The 17,295-nt window shown below is 41.8% G+C and overlaps 1 protein-coding gene across 1 annotated transcript; it reads right to left on the bottom strand.

The window, feature by feature from the left end:
* Positions 1–6,604: 6,604 nt before the first annotated feature.
* Positions 6,605–13,338, bottom strand: LOC127298986 (AT-rich interactive domain-containing protein 2). Its single transcript, XM_051328858.2, has 2 exons — positions 12,351–13,338; positions 6,605–7,555 (listed from the first exon to the last, which is right to left on the bottom strand). Exons 1-2 carry the CDS (start codon positions 13,209–13,211, stop codon positions 6,920–6,922), a joined length of 1,497 nt encoding a protein of 498 aa, XP_051184818.1. The 5' UTR covers positions 13,212–13,338; the 3' UTR covers positions 6,605–6,919.
* Between the last annotated feature and the right edge of the window lie 3,957 nt (positions 13,339–17,295).

Here is a 17,295-nt window from a genome sequence, read left to right as displayed (position 1 = left end):
TGCCTTCTAGTGATCTCATTAGTTAGTTGTTTTCATATTTGTATTAACAAAAGCTTCAAAACTAGATCACACTATGTTTTGACTAAATATTTTATTCACATCATTTGATATTTCTATATATCGTGGTTGCTAAATTAAGAAGTAGCAGTTGTCTTGATAATATGGCATAGTTATTAGATATTAATATACATGTCTTCAGACATTGCAATATTATGCGGCACTAGAGAGCGAGTATTTCTAGGGTCTCCAATAACGAAGAAGATATCCTTCAAATAATTTTCCTTGGCTTTTTTTTGTATTTAGATGCACTGAACATTCTATGAATAAAGCACGGTGAAATAGAAAAGTTGGATGCAATCCAGAGTAGTAGCAGACATCAGATGCAAGCCATATGGATTATGCATCGATTGTATTTTTCAACCACACCAAACTGAATATGTAAAGCTATGGTGTTGTAGCTCTTTTCTATACGAATCCAAGGAGCCTAAAGACATGCCAATCGGAGTGAAAACTTAAGGACCACTCGTATGGTCGGGATGATTGTAGCGCCGTACCGACCATTTTTCGGGACCGTGGCGTCAAACCAAACATCTTTTGTGACGAGTCCACCGGCATATTCGATGTGGAAGACTCCAGAAAAATAACTTGGGGCCAACTTCCGGGTGAAGTAGGGCGCCCCCGGAATGCTCCCGGTAAGTTTTCTGCGTGCAGATTCGTCATTTCTGGAAGTTCACCGGAAGTAGGGCGGAAGTTCCGGCCACCGGAACTTCTGGCCAACTTCCGGCCAAAAAAACGGCTTCACGGAAACTTGAATAACTTTTGCATCCGGACTCCGATTTTGATGATCTTGGACTCGTTTTAAAGCTAGTAACAAGCTCTACAAGATCATGCAGGTAACCATCATAGTCCAGTAAGGTCGGATAGAAATAAATGATGAAAGGTTTGACCTATCTAAAAAAGACATGCCGGTAAAACCTCCAACTTCGAAAATGCAACAACTTGAGTTAGGAAACTCGGATTTAGGTGAAACCAATTTTGTTGTAAAGGGGATGACAAGAGCTACCCCACAAAGAGTGAAAAGCTTAAGAACAAGTGGGGTAGGTTTTTCTATGTATTTTTGAGTGAAACCTCTCAATACGAGAAACCGAGAAAAACTCCAATATCGAAAACGCAACAAATGATTCATGCGGAATCCGTTTTCGATGAACTAGAGCTTGATATGGAAGTAAGCACAAGCTCTAAAACATCACATGGATAAGATCCAAATAACAACCAAGAAAAATGATGCAAGGATGCAAAGGTTTGAGCTCTCTCCGAACGATACGATCGAGTTACTCACTCGAGAGCCCTCTTGATAGAACGGCAACTAAACTATAAACCGGTCTCCAACTACACCATGAGACCGGTGAGAAAGAAACCCTATCAAGAGCAAACCTTAACCTTGCGCATTTCACTTGATCTTGATGATGATGGTCTTGACCGCAACAAGATGGAACGCCTTTCTTGATTGTGCTTGCTTGACGAAGTCTTGTGGATTGCTCCCCCATAATCCACCATGGGAGAGCTTCTTCTTCGGCGCTTCTTCACATATCCATGATCACCATATGGATGGCAAGAGTCAAGCAAAGGATCTCTTCGAAATGGATCATCTTGATCTTGCACTTCATTTCTTCATGGCAAGCTTCAAGCTTATGATCTCTTCGAGTTGGCTCATCTTGAACTTGCACTTCATTTCTGTTGATGTCTTGAAGTAACTTGAGGGCTCACTTCATCTTCATCTTCAAGACATACTTGACACTTGATATCCTTCATCAATTTCTTCTTATTGCAACCTTGAAGCCAACATATGGTTCAAGCATTGCCTATGGATAACACCTACAAATATAACTTAATGCAAACATTAGTCCATAGGGATTATCATTAATTACCAAAACCACACATGGGGGCTCCATGCACTTTCAAATACTACCCTGCAATTTTTGTAAAGTTTTCATGTTCACATATTTCATATTCAGTAAGAATGCAGTCCACGTATTTGTTTAATACAGTTTAGCAATTCTTAAGCAGGGAATGCACTCTACAATGTTAAGACTACTTCCATTGGTACTAAACGATTTATCTTTCCATTGGTACTGAACTACTAAGTTTATCTTTTCTTAGCACACATCGGAAATATTTGTCTTAGCTTCAAGGCAAAACAATTTTCATGGCATGTATGTACTTTTCTAAGGTTGTCTAAAAACAGATTTGTAGCATCTGCACCTCGTTTAATAGTTCTGAGCTTATGAACGGAGGGAGTACACTTACCTTATATTTGGTCATTGTACTTAAGGCAGATCCAATTTGTATATCACATTAATTCGATGTCACAAGATTTTTTTTCTCTTTTCTCCCATTATATTGCCTACTGCTCTACTTTTATGCTTTTTGTTGTCAAATGTGAGTTGAATATTGCTGCAATTACATCAAGATCTGCATCACTGACATTTCGGCATATCTTGCACTCATGTAGGACCATCCATTTATAAGCTCTGGTTACTTACTTTTTTTATCCAAAATAATATTCCAAAATCAAGACGAATCTTTGCTGGTAGAATAACACCTTACATGCCAAGAATTTGTCCGAAAGAATTGTTTTTCTTCATGCAATTTTGTTTTACCATGAATGTTCTTTCTGTAATCATAGGTGGTGGCGTGGTGCCAAATTTGTGACTCAGTTCGCTCTAGCTCTGTCTTTGCAAATAAAAAGATCAGCCTATTTACATGTAATTAAGAATATAGCATTATGTTTAAGTTAGTCTTTACCAGAATACCTCTACTGTCACTACTATTCACTGAGTAAGAGAAATGGTTGAATGTATGTGTATAAAATCAACATATGTTGGGATATTCACTTTGGCTCATAGGAGCATTTGCTCCCACTATGTGAATCTACATTTTGAAGTATCAAAAAGTTCTACAGTAAAAAAAATTCATGTACGTCTACATATTTTATGTTCGTGCACAAGTTTTTAAAAGAAACTAAAAAAATTTGTGGCTCCTGTAAAAAAGACAAATTTTGATGCTATAACACGACTGCGTAAAGGATTTTTTTTGTCTTTTTTGTACACGCCACATAAAATATTGTTTCTCCATGAAAACTTGTGCACTAACAAAGAATGTCACGATGTACACCAAAACAATTATGTCAGAATTTTTTGACATTTTTAAAATTGTTTTTTAATTATTTTTTATAATGAGAGCATTTTCTCCTATGAGCCAAAACGCCACCTCCATGAACATATGTTATGTTAGTTTGCTTGATAAATCTTTGCTTCCCTCGATTTTTCTTAATACTATAATAAGCTAAAGTTTGTGGTTTAAATTCTGATTTGATTATGCCATTTGCGCGATAGCGCAACGGGTCATCTAGTTTCCTAACAATAGGACTTCGGATAGAAACAACCAGACCCAAAATTTCATTCGCTAATTCTTTGGCATTAGCATAAGTATAAGAATTTGGGAGGCATAATATAAGAAAACCAATCAAAACCCAAAACATGATCTTTAGCGAGAAGCTCACTTTATTTATCCTTTAAACGAAACCACATATCAATAATGACAGATGGGTGCAAATGTAAGTGACGTGGCAAATTCAATTCTAAATTTAAGGAAACAATGTTGCACAAGATATAAGTATACTTATTTACATGGCATCCAAAGATCTCTTCTCCAATTTCCGAGGATCAGTTTGATTGCAATTTTTGCGACCACACATTCTACGCGACTAGTTGTGATAATGACTAAGGATCTGGTTTGTCCACTATCCTCGTCGCCTTAGTCATCTTCATCTTCGTTAAGATCTTCTTCATCATTGGACTTATCTTCTGGCATTTTGTCAGCATCCTACGGTGGTTTAGCATATTTTCCAAAATAACTGGGGGCGGAACTACCAAGAACATGTTTGGTTAGTCGTATGGACTTGGACCAGAGTGGGTAGAGCAGAAAATGGGTTGATTGGTTGCCCGGACCAGCATGGTTTTTAAATCAACAAAAATAGATTTTGGGCTAGGCTCCAAAAAAACGCTTGAATCAATCATTTTTCCTAGATCTTGCTCCGTTCTCAGTGCTAGCTGGCACGTGAGAAACCTGAGGTGTTTACATCCTCTCTTAAACTCATTCACCTCCTCCCTTTGAATCAACACAACCATGGTTTTACTAAAAGTAAGAGTACATGAAAAAGATGTGAGTCTATGATATGAGTCCATTCCGATAATCTGTTTTAGGTTTCTTTAGCCGTAAACCGCAAATTTCATGTTCATGTTTACAACATTTTTTAGTGATTTTTTCCAAATTCGTCGCACACGGTCGACCCTTAGAAATTTCCTTCAACGAGTAGGTTCATCTCAGCATTACGCACAACTCTCATGTTGCAAGTTTTTCGTTTCGGTGGATGTAGACGTATATATAGACACCTCACCATTATATTGTAGCTAGTATGTCCGTGGTAGTTCATTTGGATATACTATAACCTATTGCTCAAAGTCCCACTTGTCTTCTTGATCATCTTGTTCATCGGTTCATGATGGTAACCACTCTCGCCGGCGGCGGCATGGTGGTATTTCCGTGCGCCGTCGTGGTATGCATTGTACCTGACTTCGTGGATGACTGATATGGTCATGGTAGGTGAGATGTGAGAGAGCATAATCCATGGTGGTACAACCGTCGTTGTCGGTGATGTCATGATGGTATTTCTAGGCGCCATCATGGTAGACCTTGTGCCTGACTTCGTGTACGGCGACATGGTCATGGTAGGTGAGAGTTGGTAATCTATGGTGGTATCCACAATCGTCGTCGGCGGCGTCATGGTGGTATTTCGACACGCCATCGTGGTAGCCCTTGTATATGTCTTTGTGGACGGCAGCGTGGTGATGGTCGTGGTATGTGAGAGGCAGTAATCCATGGCGATAATCGTTGTGGCCACCGTCGGTGACGGCATGGAGGTAACCTTCATGGCCACCATCGTTGGTGACGGCATGGTGGTAACCGTGTAGGTGTAGTCAGTGGTGGCGCTAACTTTGTTGTGCAATGCCGAAAGGTTCAGCCTGTCATATCCAGCCTAGTCTTGCACGTAGGTAGAGTAAACCACTTTGGCCACCATCGTCAAGAGTGGCGTAGTGGTCTTTCCACGCGTCAGCATGGTGCTAAACTTCGTGGATAGCATGGTGAGGCTGGTCATGTGGAGGTGAGGAGGTGAGAGGTAAGACAACCATGTAGACAAGTGACGAGGCTAAAACTGAGCTCGTATACAACCAAATAACCATACGTATCTGCCGAGCCAAAAAAAAAATTCATAAGCAACGAATTAACTTGCCAAATCTGACCCACAACTCATTTGTAACACGCAACGCGTCTCATCTCACTCACTGCGCAAGCCCACCAAACACGCCCCAGCAACCCATCTCCGCCATAAAAAAGAGTAGGCGGTAGTTCGGAGGAGCTCCATTCAAGCTACAGATGTGAAACAACGGTGTTGGCAGCGGGCTATGATAGGAGCTGATGTGCCGATCCGTACACTGCCGAAGTAGCAAGGGAGAAAAGAAGAGAAAGAGAAACAACGAAAGGAAAGGAAAGAGGACGGGTGGACAAAAGAGAGAAAATAAGGGCTCCTTTGATTCACAGGATTTGTAAAGGAATTGTGTAGGATTTGGATCCTATAGAAAGTTTTCCTACAAATTGTTTGATTCATAGGAACACATCCTATAGGAACTAATCTTATAAAAATCTTGTAGTATAAATCATATAAAAAAAGCATTAGATCATATCTCACGGAAAAATTCATTTGCTACAATCAAACACACTCCCATCTTCATATAGGATTCGCATAGACACATCTCAATCATATGCTTTTTATATTCATATATTTTTCATATCCTATGAATCAAAGGAGCCCTGAGTGTCATATGCTTTTTATATTCATATATTTTTCATATCCTATGAATCAAAGGAGCCCTGAGTGAGTGGACCAGAAGGATCAAAGACAAACTCTCGGTGGTCCTCCATCTTCGCGTGATCAAGCCGACGCAACGCGTGGGATCCTCCCGATGATTGCTATGCCTTTCCCTGAAAGTATGGGCAGAGAAGTTGGCAATGGTCTCGAGGATTGGAGCTGTGTGCATGTTGCATACTTCCATTGTAGTACTACTACATTATATGAACCATCCTGTACCATCTCGGTTTCGACTACCATAGCGTAGCTGCATTGCAAATGTCAGCAACATGGGCGACCGTCAAGATAAAGAGTCGAATCCAGCTACCACCAGAAACAAACTGGCATTGTGGTGTGAATAATGTTCGTCACGACTTACCTGGGTCGAGAATTCCAGTCGAACCCCACCAAGGACCATTCGGTTGCACTCCAATCCAATTCAACCCCTTCAGATCGGAAGTGATTTTAGTTCGGCCTCTCTATCCAAAGTGATCCTGTTGATTCGCTTCTCTTAAAAAAAATCTTTGGTTTTTGATTGAATATAGGGATTACATCCAATCACTTTGGATCCGCTCTAGTCATCCAAAGGGAATTGGGCATAGCTCACGCACATCCAAACAAAGCTCTCAGCAAGAATGCACAAAAATGAAGTTGGCATAGTGAGAAACATACATTCAAAAACCAGGTAATAGTAAAACTACCTAGGTAAGGGTCTAAACGTCAACACAATTGCATTACTGTCCAGGTCCATCAGGAGGGAACGAGCCACTGGGCTATTCACAGAAGAAAAAATCTCAATGACCAATTGATGAATATCAACCTATGGAACCTTCCTCTGAGCTCCAGAAAAAGAACCTGGGCTGGAGCCACCGAGCTACCAATGACCTATTGACACTCGATAACCTAGGAACCCCTTTGAGTTCCAGAGGAAGAAGCAGACATAAAATTACCCTAACCACCACCTTGACGAAGATGCAGGAAGCCAGGCTCGAGTGAATCATCATCACTATCGACATCATTTGGAGTGAGCCGATTCTGGTAAGCTCTCCGTCGCACCTGGAAAACATTGTGGTAGTAACTCACAATGCCTTCTTTTTCCTTGGAACCCATGGCAGCAAACACTTCCTCAAAGAATTTGTGCTTCGATGAAGGCAGATTATTCTGGATAATGGCGTTGAATTTCTTTTCTTCATCCTTTCTCCATGTTAATGCTGCATCCTCACCAACGCGATCAAAACCCATTGCATAAAATGCTGAGCCCAGTTCATGCTTCAGTTTGATCCTCTTCTCCGTCACATGAAATCTAACACAAGCGACAGAACCTGGGAGTTGACAGCTGCACTTATCTGGCCTACCCTTACCAATAGTATCAGCATCAAGGGCTTCATTACTTTCAGGAGGCAATAGAGGTTGGCCTAGAAATCTCAACGCATGCGGCTCGTCGTAAAGTAATGGAGTCTTCCCAGTCCAATCTGGAACATCTGCTAAACCAATACGCCGAGCTCGTGCTTGCAAAATCCTGTCACTATTCCCACCTGCACATAGTTGATCATCCCATCCATCGTACTCCTCATTTGTAAGTCCACTCTGCAAAAATAAAGAGTTATATTTTACACATTTTCAAAGTATCTCCTTAAGAGGAACGAATATTCGTTTGTTACAAAAGAGAAGAGATTAAATTAGTTCAGAGTGCATGAAAAACAATTTGATGTTTGCTGGTGATCGTATATGTGGTCTCTAAACAGAATAGAGAAGTTCAGGCAGCCAAACAAACTGGGAGAGTATTTATAGGACAAAGACCTTATGTGGTATCATCTGTTTTATGATAACATATTGACATCATGCATCGAGTGGGACCGATCTTAATCTCTGAGTCTTGTTATCCTACAACTACAGGAAGGGCAATATAACAGACCTCTGATACGGTCAATAAGGATTTTGGGTGGATCTTATGGCTGAAGAAATATAAATACCAAACCCACTCAGACCATGAAGTTTGAAGAAATATCATACACTTTGTGCTAGCTTAATCTCGTGACCAGTAGCAAGACAACTTTAAACTTTAGGATCATTCACAGGAAAAAAGTCTATTTGCATAAAGCATAAGATTAATATCCGGAGTATAAAAAAGCCTATAACAGTACTAACCTAACTAAATTCTCAATTTAATATGCAAATTCGTAACAATATCTCAATCTTCTGTTAACCAGATTTTCAAATGTCATAGTTGGACTTGCCAAAATTGTTTCGGCAAATTTTGGTAGCATAGGAAAAGGGCTCTATAACAATAAATGTTGTAAAAATCAGGTAGAGACATTTCCAGTAAATATGTTATAAATACCAAGTTCAGATGTGGAAGCTATAGAGTATAGACCCAGCAGTCCAAATCACTCAACCATGCAAGTCTAACTACACCAATAGTGTCAAACGTCTGAAACGATTCAGAGTGCGTGGGCCAACAAATTTGCAGACCTAGATAACTGGATGTGTAAGCAAACTGACCAGCATGAAGCGCTCATAAGCCTCACATATACCCAACCCAGAAACTTGGTTATCGGTTTCGGTCAGATAAAACTTAGTGGAAAAAAGGAGTGGTAGTGAACTATGTTCAGGCGGGATGAAGCTGGAGGAAGCTGTCGTGGATGCTATGAGCGATACTGCAATACATGTAAACCATTGATCTGTAAGGGTCATATACTAATTGATTCATAGTAGGTGGATCCCTCAAAATTTTCCATGTTCAAGTTTTACCAAGCAAAGCAAATAATTAGACGGTGAATCACCATTGGCCTATTCTCTAGCTGTGAATAATTAAGACGGTGTGGTTGCCTCAATGTGCTAAATGTTGGATTTCATAGCTGCAAAATATATAAACCTTCCCTTTAAAACAGTTACATAATAAAAGCATGAGCCCACTTCTACCTATGATACCTCTGACATCCAACTCTTAACCAAGCCTAAATAACAACGCCAATTCCAAATCCTACAAAAAATCAGCTTGCCTAAACCACCATGGTTTTGGTTGATGTGCTATATTTGTATGTGCTTCTCTTGTATGGAAAACATGCTTGCATCCATACAAACGTCCGACATCTTTGCTCTCCTATCCTATGATGGCACGTCAACATACTTGTCAATTGTAATGCATAATAAAGTCAGTTTTGATCACAAATATGGCCAAAATCACTAATGCAACCAAACTAGTTACGACAGTTGAATGGATAGTTTTGTTTCATCAGTGCTTTGCGCCAGATCACCAATTCTGTCGTATTCATATGCGGCATTTTTTTACTAAAATACCCTCTTTGCCCAAAATGGCTCCCCAGCCAGTTGGCCCAAGCTCCGCCACTGTTGATGGGGGGTGCATGTGGCTATCATGTCAACCTAACATGTGCATCAAAATGCCACATCAAACAAAAGCATGGTAGTTTACGAAAACTGGGGTGTTTCAATTGGTTTTAAGAGCCAGAGGATGGTCTAAGTTAATGTTTTTTTTCCGTAGATTTGGAAAGAATTGAGGGGAGCAGTGGTAAAATGAACCTAATCAGAATCTGAGATGCAATCAGAATTGGGGCGACCACTCACGGCATATCACCATTCAAGGCAATACTCATGGCCACCCATTAATTTCATCCAAAGCCTCAATATAAGATTATACACTCCAATCGGGCAAAAGGCATACAGACAAGCGCCCCTAGGCCAAGGACCATATATTTAAGTACCGTAAAAAGTTCTTGTTGCCTTGGACTGAATAATTGTAGTTCACATATCAAGATCGCCACAACGATTATATGTTTTCCCAACATATAAAATTTCATGGAACTATATACAAACAAATCTCAACGGGTCAGCAAATTCATATGTGGATAAAGGCAATTTCATCGGTGAATAAACAACCGAAATTGTTAACCAGTGTACACTCTAGCCTAGCAAGAAGGCATGGGAATGTTCCTATTCGTGTGGTTTCACTTCCAAATTTAAACAAGAAAAACAACATCAAATTCTTTTGTCCCAAGCAAGTTCAGGTAGGCTAGATATGAATCAATTCCTTCTAAACTAACCTCTCCCTCTTCACCCCCACCACCATTAAAGTCAGACCTCATATACTCAGGCTTGGTGCTACTAAGTCCAAAACCTTTGGGATCAAAAGTCTGCCTCCATATACTTCAAAATTTGCATCTTAATTTTCATATTTGACAAGTGGGCTCAGTTGCAAATGGAAAATAGATATAGAAGGAGATATTCCAAATGTTGGATTGAACCCACATCCTTCAAACTAAGCGCTCTCAACTAGCTTGTTATTATTTCTTGTTTATCTCATGCTTCTCCGCTATCCTTGATTCAATTTTGAACATTTGATTCAAGAATGACTTCAACTTGGTCAAAAATCAATCCACAAATTTTGTCTATATCATTATCCTCCTAAAAAAATATTGAGAATGGGATGTCTTTGCTAGTCGAGGGTGGCAGGGCAACTAGTTTTTAAGGATCCTAACATCGTTCGAATTAAGCGCTTTTAACCGGCTTGTTATTATTTCTTGTTCATCTCATGCTTGTTGAGACCATTATCCTTGGTCTAGATTTAAATATTTGATTTAAGTGCGAATGAAACTTGCTCCAAAATAACTAAAAATTGTAATTCGTGAAATTTATTATATAATCCTTCGAGAAAATTTTGAGAATGAAAATATTTGCTTGCCAAGGCCTCAAGGTTGGTAGTGCGATTAGTGAATGTGGTGACCCCAAGGGCATCGTAACGTCATGGTTAATATTCTATTTCATTTTCCTCTTTGGAACCACATCTTTCCGTGTAGCCTTTATTTTCGAAGGTATCTAATATATTGTTAAAGGTATTGTGGCCATCATCTTGCCTTTGTTGTGATTCAACTTATCCAATGGAGATTAGACATTAGAAACCATGATGAGTCGGTCTGATCATGGTTTTTTAGGTGAAAAGGCGACCCGAGGTGGCCAACAATTATTCACCTTTTAAGCGCTAGAGGTGAGGCGGTAGGGCCACGATTAAGGTATTGGAAGAACAGATCAATTGGGACATATTACAAGCAAATAAGGATAATCGAAGGTGGGTTACTTAGAAAACATAGTTTACCAACCAAAAAACCATGTAATAACCCACTTCATTTCTCTTGCAACCGTCACATTCAACATCCTCTCTCTTCTCACTATAGAAACATGCAACATCCCATGTCAACCTTCTACCTCATTAACCTTGTCTTCTCCCTCACCAAAAACATACCCTCCCTTTGCACGATAGTAGAGTAGTTGATCGGGAAAGGGTAGCGGTTGCCAGAGCCACATGACGAGATGGAGTGATGACAGGGATCACCACTTCTGAGCCTTAGGAGCAACCACATCAACCTTGCAATGAAGACCGATCAGTGTCAAACACTTCTCTTCAACATAGGCTAGATGGCTAAGGCAAGGTCAGCACCTTCCTCCTAGGACAACTTAGCACTGAAAAGCCGCTTAGGGAATGCCCTAAAATCACGGCTCTGGTACCAAATAGATGTGAGACATCAATAATGGTAAATATCACTTGAAGGACGTGGGACAGGGAGAATACTAGTTCATTCTTTCTTGTTTATGCCTTAAGCATTTAAGTTATATCACTTGAAGAACATCTAATAATCTAAGAGATATCAATCAGGAAAAAGAAGAGGGGAGATAAAAATGCAGAACAAGTAGCTTAATTAAGATAAATAGTGCAAGCATCACCCATAAGGACCTAGGCAAAGCAACGAGCTACCATTTTGCACCATGAAAAAGACCTTACGCCACAAACCTTTTAACATCATTTATTGTCGCTCATTGTACCCAACATTTACAACAATGACCCCCTAGAGTTTACACAAATATAAGCACAATCTCGTGAAAAAAATCTCAAAAAATAGATACCCTTGCTCTGCCCTGTTACCATGATAATTAGATATTATATATGGAAAATTAGCAAACCAGTCACGGCTACAACTAACCAGGATTAGACTAATGTGCAGACCAAAAAAAACTCAGGAGACCCCTTAGAGTTTTATGACTCCATGGATGGAAAAAGGATAAACGTATCAAAGTTAGTAAGAACTAGAGACAGAATAGAGCCATAGCATCCACAATCAATTCTCTGCGTGAGCGTGAGCATCTCATATTCCTTAAGTTAGATTGGCATGGTGGTGGCAAAAAAAACTATGAAAATGCTCTAAAATGACCCAACATCTAGCATTCCCTATGATGACCCTCGGCTATAATTAGACAACCCGAAAAGACTGACCAATCCTGAATCTAGATCTACAATTTAATGAACACAGTCATAGAATCAAGCATATCATTTATCATATTGAAAAATCAAAACTATGTGGTGAGGAGTTACCTGCGGCGAGGTAGTCTCATATGGCAATTTGCTGCAATTAAAATTTGCAAACATCTGGCGACGGAGCATAAGTGTCAAGGAGAATGGGCTGTCAGGATTCTGTCGCAAAATCCGATGTTCACCTGGGCTCTTCGCCAGAAGCCGGACCCAGTTAAGCATCTGGGCAAGACCATCCCTCTTACGCTTCAGATGGGCTGATCCAGCGCTCGCACGGCCCTTGTGTGGCGACAGGAACTTGCCCTTCTTCGCGTTCGAGCGGTGGGCTGCATTGCAACTGCTCCCGGCAATCTCTGCTTGCTTTTCTGGCTTGGCGATGGTCTGCTCAAGAAGGGACAGATACTTGGCGTACACAAGCCTGAGCGCCGCGTCCGCCGCCGGCTCGAGGCCTATCGCCTCAGCGACAACCGCCCAGGAGGTGACAGCGGCAAATCCGCCGCGAGTGCGCACGGCGATGTACAAGCGGAGCAGGTCCACCGGGCTTTCATCTCCGAGCACAGGAGGCATCGGGGGCGAGGGAAGCGCGCCAGGTACGCGCGCCTCGGCGAGGAAGGCTGCGACCACACTTTGGAACAGGGCGGGCGCGCCCGCTTCGGTGAGCTCAGCGTCCGGGATCTCCAGCCCCGCGAGCTGCCCGCAAGCGCGTAGCTCGCCGATGACAACGCGCACGCAAATAACCACGTGGGACGGGCCGCTGGACATGGGCGGCGGCGGCGACGGCGGCGGCGCCGCCGCCGCCGAGGAGGGCGCCCCCGGGGCCGGTGCGCCGTGGGAGTTTGGGCTTTGGTTGTTTGTTTTGAAAGGGGGCGCGGAGGAGTTAGTGGCAGGTGGTGGTGGTGGCGGTGGGCTCGGTGCGGTGGCCATTTTTGCTTCCAGGCCCTTTGGGTTGACGAAAACTCCTGCCGTTCTTCTCCCCTTCCACCCTGAAGATTGGGGAGGACGGAGGGCCGATGGTTTTTAAGTCTTGGTTGTGCCTTTTGATGGAAGCAATTTTAATCCATGGACACCAAACCCTAGATCTATGTGGAAGGGGAGAAGGGAGGGGTGGGAGGGGGGGTGATGATGGTGAGGGGGAAGGGGAAGGGGAAGGGGAGGGGGAGGGGGTGATGATATATGATGAGGCAGTGGGCCCACGTTTCGTCTTATATTATGCAGCGTGGGCCATATCATGATAGTTTGAGTTGTTGTAGATGGTAATGGTTGTAGCATCATATCTGGACCATATGAAAATGCAAATATAAAATAGTGTAATAAATATTTCTATCTACTCTTGAGGTCATAAAGTCGATGGGCCGAGTTGTGAGGCCCAAGTGGCAATGAGGATATCTAATTAGATATGAAGATATTATTATCTTTCTATCTTTTTTCAACCACCTCCCCTATTAATTATTTTTCAAAATAGGATATTAATAAAAGCTCCCAATTAATCGAGTCCACATTTCCTCTCATATTGTGAAACGTCGAGATAGGGGATGATGATGTATGACGAGGCAACTGACCCACGTTCATATGATATTGTGGAACTTGGGAAATGTGTCACAATAATGTGAGTTGATGGTGGTGGTTGTGGAGAAGACTGTGATATCTTAGCCATGTAACAAGAAAAATATAAGTTATCAAAAAATACGACAAATTATTCATATCTAATTCTGAGATTACGAGGCTGATGGTTCAACTTGTGAGGCCCAAGTGAACAAGGAAACTCCCGATATATCTTGTCTATTAACTCCCATATTTATTAATTTAGCAACCAACCCCATATTAATATCAATGAAAACTCTTCAATAAATTAGGGACACGTCTCATAGTGTTGAACATGGGAATTACTCCGTCGTACCATCTCTAAAAGTCCCAAATCCCCAAGCAAATATGTTTCCATGGTGATATATGACGAAAAAATGGGCAATGTGGTCCATGTTACAATAGTGTGAGTTGTCGAACAAAAAAAAACAAATGGTGATGGTTGTAGCGAAGATGTTCATATCTTGGCCATATGAAAAGACAAACGGAAGAAGCCTGGTGACCGGGTGTATACGTGAGCACGCATCCATTGGTTGACAGTGTCACATCTAGCAATCCACTGTTACCATCATTGTTGGGTTAGCAAACCACATCAGCACTAACAACACTTACAAATCACGTAGGACCCACCTTTTTGAATTCAAATAGTGGGCCAGATGCACTTTCAAATCACGTAGGACCCATGTCAAGTATGCTTAGCGATGGATAAGACAACGTCAAGGCACAGATCCAATTGACGAGAACCGGATCACAACGCAGATCGTGTGGCATCTAGAGGGTGCTCACGTATACACCTAGTCACCAAATCCCCTCTCAAAAGACAAATATAAGTTGCCAAATAGTACAATAAATTATTTCTAGATACTCCTAAGGTCATAAGGCCAACAGGCTGACTTGTGAGGCCCAAGTGACGATGATAATGTCTATAGATATCAAGCTTATTATCTCCCTATCGAATTTTCAGCCAACTCTCGTGTTAATTACTTTGAAAAATAGGAGGATATCAATAAAAGCTACCCAATTAATCAGATCCATATTCCCTTTCATATTATGGAACACGTGAGAGGGGATGATGATGTATGACGAGACAACAGACCTACCTTTCATACCATATTGTGGGACTTGGGCCATATCACGATGATGTGAGTTTTCAACCAGAAAACAGATGGTGGTACTTATGGAGAAGATAGTGTCATATCTTACCCATGTAACATGAAAAATATAAGTTGTAAAGCAATGAAATAAATTATTGATATCTACCCATAAGTTTATAAGGCCAACGAGCCAATCTGTGAGGCCCAAATGAACATGGAAGCCTCCAATTAGATATCCCGTCTATTAGCTCCCATATTAATTTGCCAACTAACTCCCCTAATAGTTGGCACGCGAAGACTCAAACAATTTCAAAAATAGGATATCAATAAAAAACATCAATTAATTGGGGACACGTATCATAATGTGGAACATGGGGAATTGCTTCTTCGCACCCTCTCCAAAAAAAAACTCCCAAGCAGAGAAGTTGCCATGTTGTCCCGTTGGAGATCATCCCCGGACGAGGCGCCTCTCTTGTATGGCGAGGTGTAGCTTAATCTACTTATGTAGGTTAAGTGTAAAACCTCTCTTATCGGCGTATTTGTTGAGACAGGTGCTACAGGGGTAGCTTAGATAGTTAGATGAGCTGGAGAGGGATGGAGACATTGGATGTCCTAGACGAGATTGGCACATGACACAATATACCATGGTTTTGTCCCTCGCGGTGGAGGTAAAGACCTACTCCTACCTGATTACGTTGATAGATTTATTTACAAGTCGTTGTAGGTGTAGAGGAAGGTAAGGTAGATAAATGTGATCTAGTGCTACTCTATCCTGGACAAGCCTTATATAGATAACTTGACTTAGGGTTTACATCATATGGGCGAATCACCTAAACCCTAAGTAGACTATGCACCATTGAATACTTGGCTTGCTCTTCATGTTGATCTCTTGATCTCTCACGATGGGTCGACAGGGCCTTTTGTGTCATCTAGACCTTTGAAAGTAAGTCTAGCGAGGAGCTAATTGAATTGGCTAGTCAGGTTTTGTGTAGCGACTTGTTCCAATGGGCCTACCTGATTAGATATTCTCTCGTCATTATCTCCCAAGTGCGTTAGGGACTTGCCACCGGCCTTGGTTATTTGCTTGAAGTGGAATCATTGAATTAGTCGTGGCAGCCTTGAGTGCCCGACCTTACTCGATTTTTTTAATCAGTTCGGCTCGTGCATGTTGGGACGCCGCATAATGTTGACTCCTCCGAGGAGAATTGTGTCCAAGCACCAACATCTTTTGTCGTGTGTCATGTAATGTCACGTATAGTAACAAACTGCTTTCCTATCAGGTTCGATGGGGCTAAACGTGCACTTTAGTTGGGACGGAGCGATATCATTCAACTCCTCCTCGACTCTAGGACATCCGACTGGTTGGATGTGATACAGATGAACGGACTTTTCCTATTATGTATGTGTGTTCTTGTATGAACAAAATAAATCACATTGCAATGTGGTGCGGTAAGCTTGAATTATCCACCCACACTCACATCAACAACTTGTGAGGAATCTATCTCTTCTAGTGTTTAGCTATAGTGCTGAAAAAGAAAGTTCTGCTCACTTCGTATGATGTGACACCGCCATGAACCGAGAATACACGGGTCGTCCCAAGATGGTGTGATACTACGATGGCCAGTCCAAAACTTCAAACTCTAGATTTTATTTTCTGAAGTTCCTTTGTGTCCCGAAGACTACTTCGATTTCTATCTTTCCCACAGGAATTTCTGGCTTTCCAGAAACTATGACGTGGAACCCGATTTCCGAGGGTATCAGGTTGGTCAGAGATATGTTCATTGCTCGCAGGTTCTTGGCGTAGATGAGATTGATGACCCTTCTAGCGTCCAAGAAAACCTTGTTTCAGTCGTATCCGGCGATCTGATCAGCATCGACGACCAAAGGCGAGTGGCCTAGCCGAGGGACTTTGATGGGGTCGTCGTCTCTACTGAAATGGATGCGTTCATCATACCAGTTGAGGTATTCGGGTGTTGCTGGCGGCTCCCGAATTGCTAGGTTCACTTGTTGGGTGATTAGCTTCTGAGTCCTATTGGGTGGAAGCCCCTTATGAATCATGTTGACTTCTACTCTCGCCGGGGGGTGGGGGACCCGTCCTGCTAGTTGTCATTATTCGAGGAAGCCGATTCTATTGCCAATGCTGGATTTTGGGGAAAGTGCTGGCAGAGGTGGTGCGTGTAATGCCACGGTCCTAGGCATCTCGGTGAACCCTTTGTTTACTGCATCACTCTAGATAGCCCCGAAAGCTCCATGCAGCTGAATAAAAGTTCGACACTCCTTCATGGGGTGATTCGACAGCCTCCTTCCTTATGAATCGATATAATAGTGCATAC

The sequence above is a fragment of the Lolium perenne genome, chromosome 1, assembly GCF_019359855.2.
Source record: "Lolium perenne isolate Kyuss_39 chromosome 1, Kyuss_2.0, whole genome shotgun sequence".
In the NCBI taxonomy this organism is placed as follows: Eukaryota; Viridiplantae; Streptophyta; class Magnoliopsida; order Poales; family Poaceae; genus Lolium; species Lolium perenne.
The sequence above is the reverse complement of the archived record's forward strand: the minus strand, read 5'-3'. Positions and strand labels throughout refer to the sequence as shown.

Bases quoted from the DNA above. Each gene is read 5' to 3' on its own strand.
- LOC127298986 (XM_051328858.2), bottom strand. From the start codon at position 13,211: ATGGCCACCGCACCGAGCCCACCGCCACCACCACCACCTGCCACTAAC. The intron at 7,556-12,350 runs GTAACTCCTCAC...TTATTTTTGCAG, and splicing joins ATGAGACTACCTCGCCGCAG to AGTGGACTTACAAATGAGGA.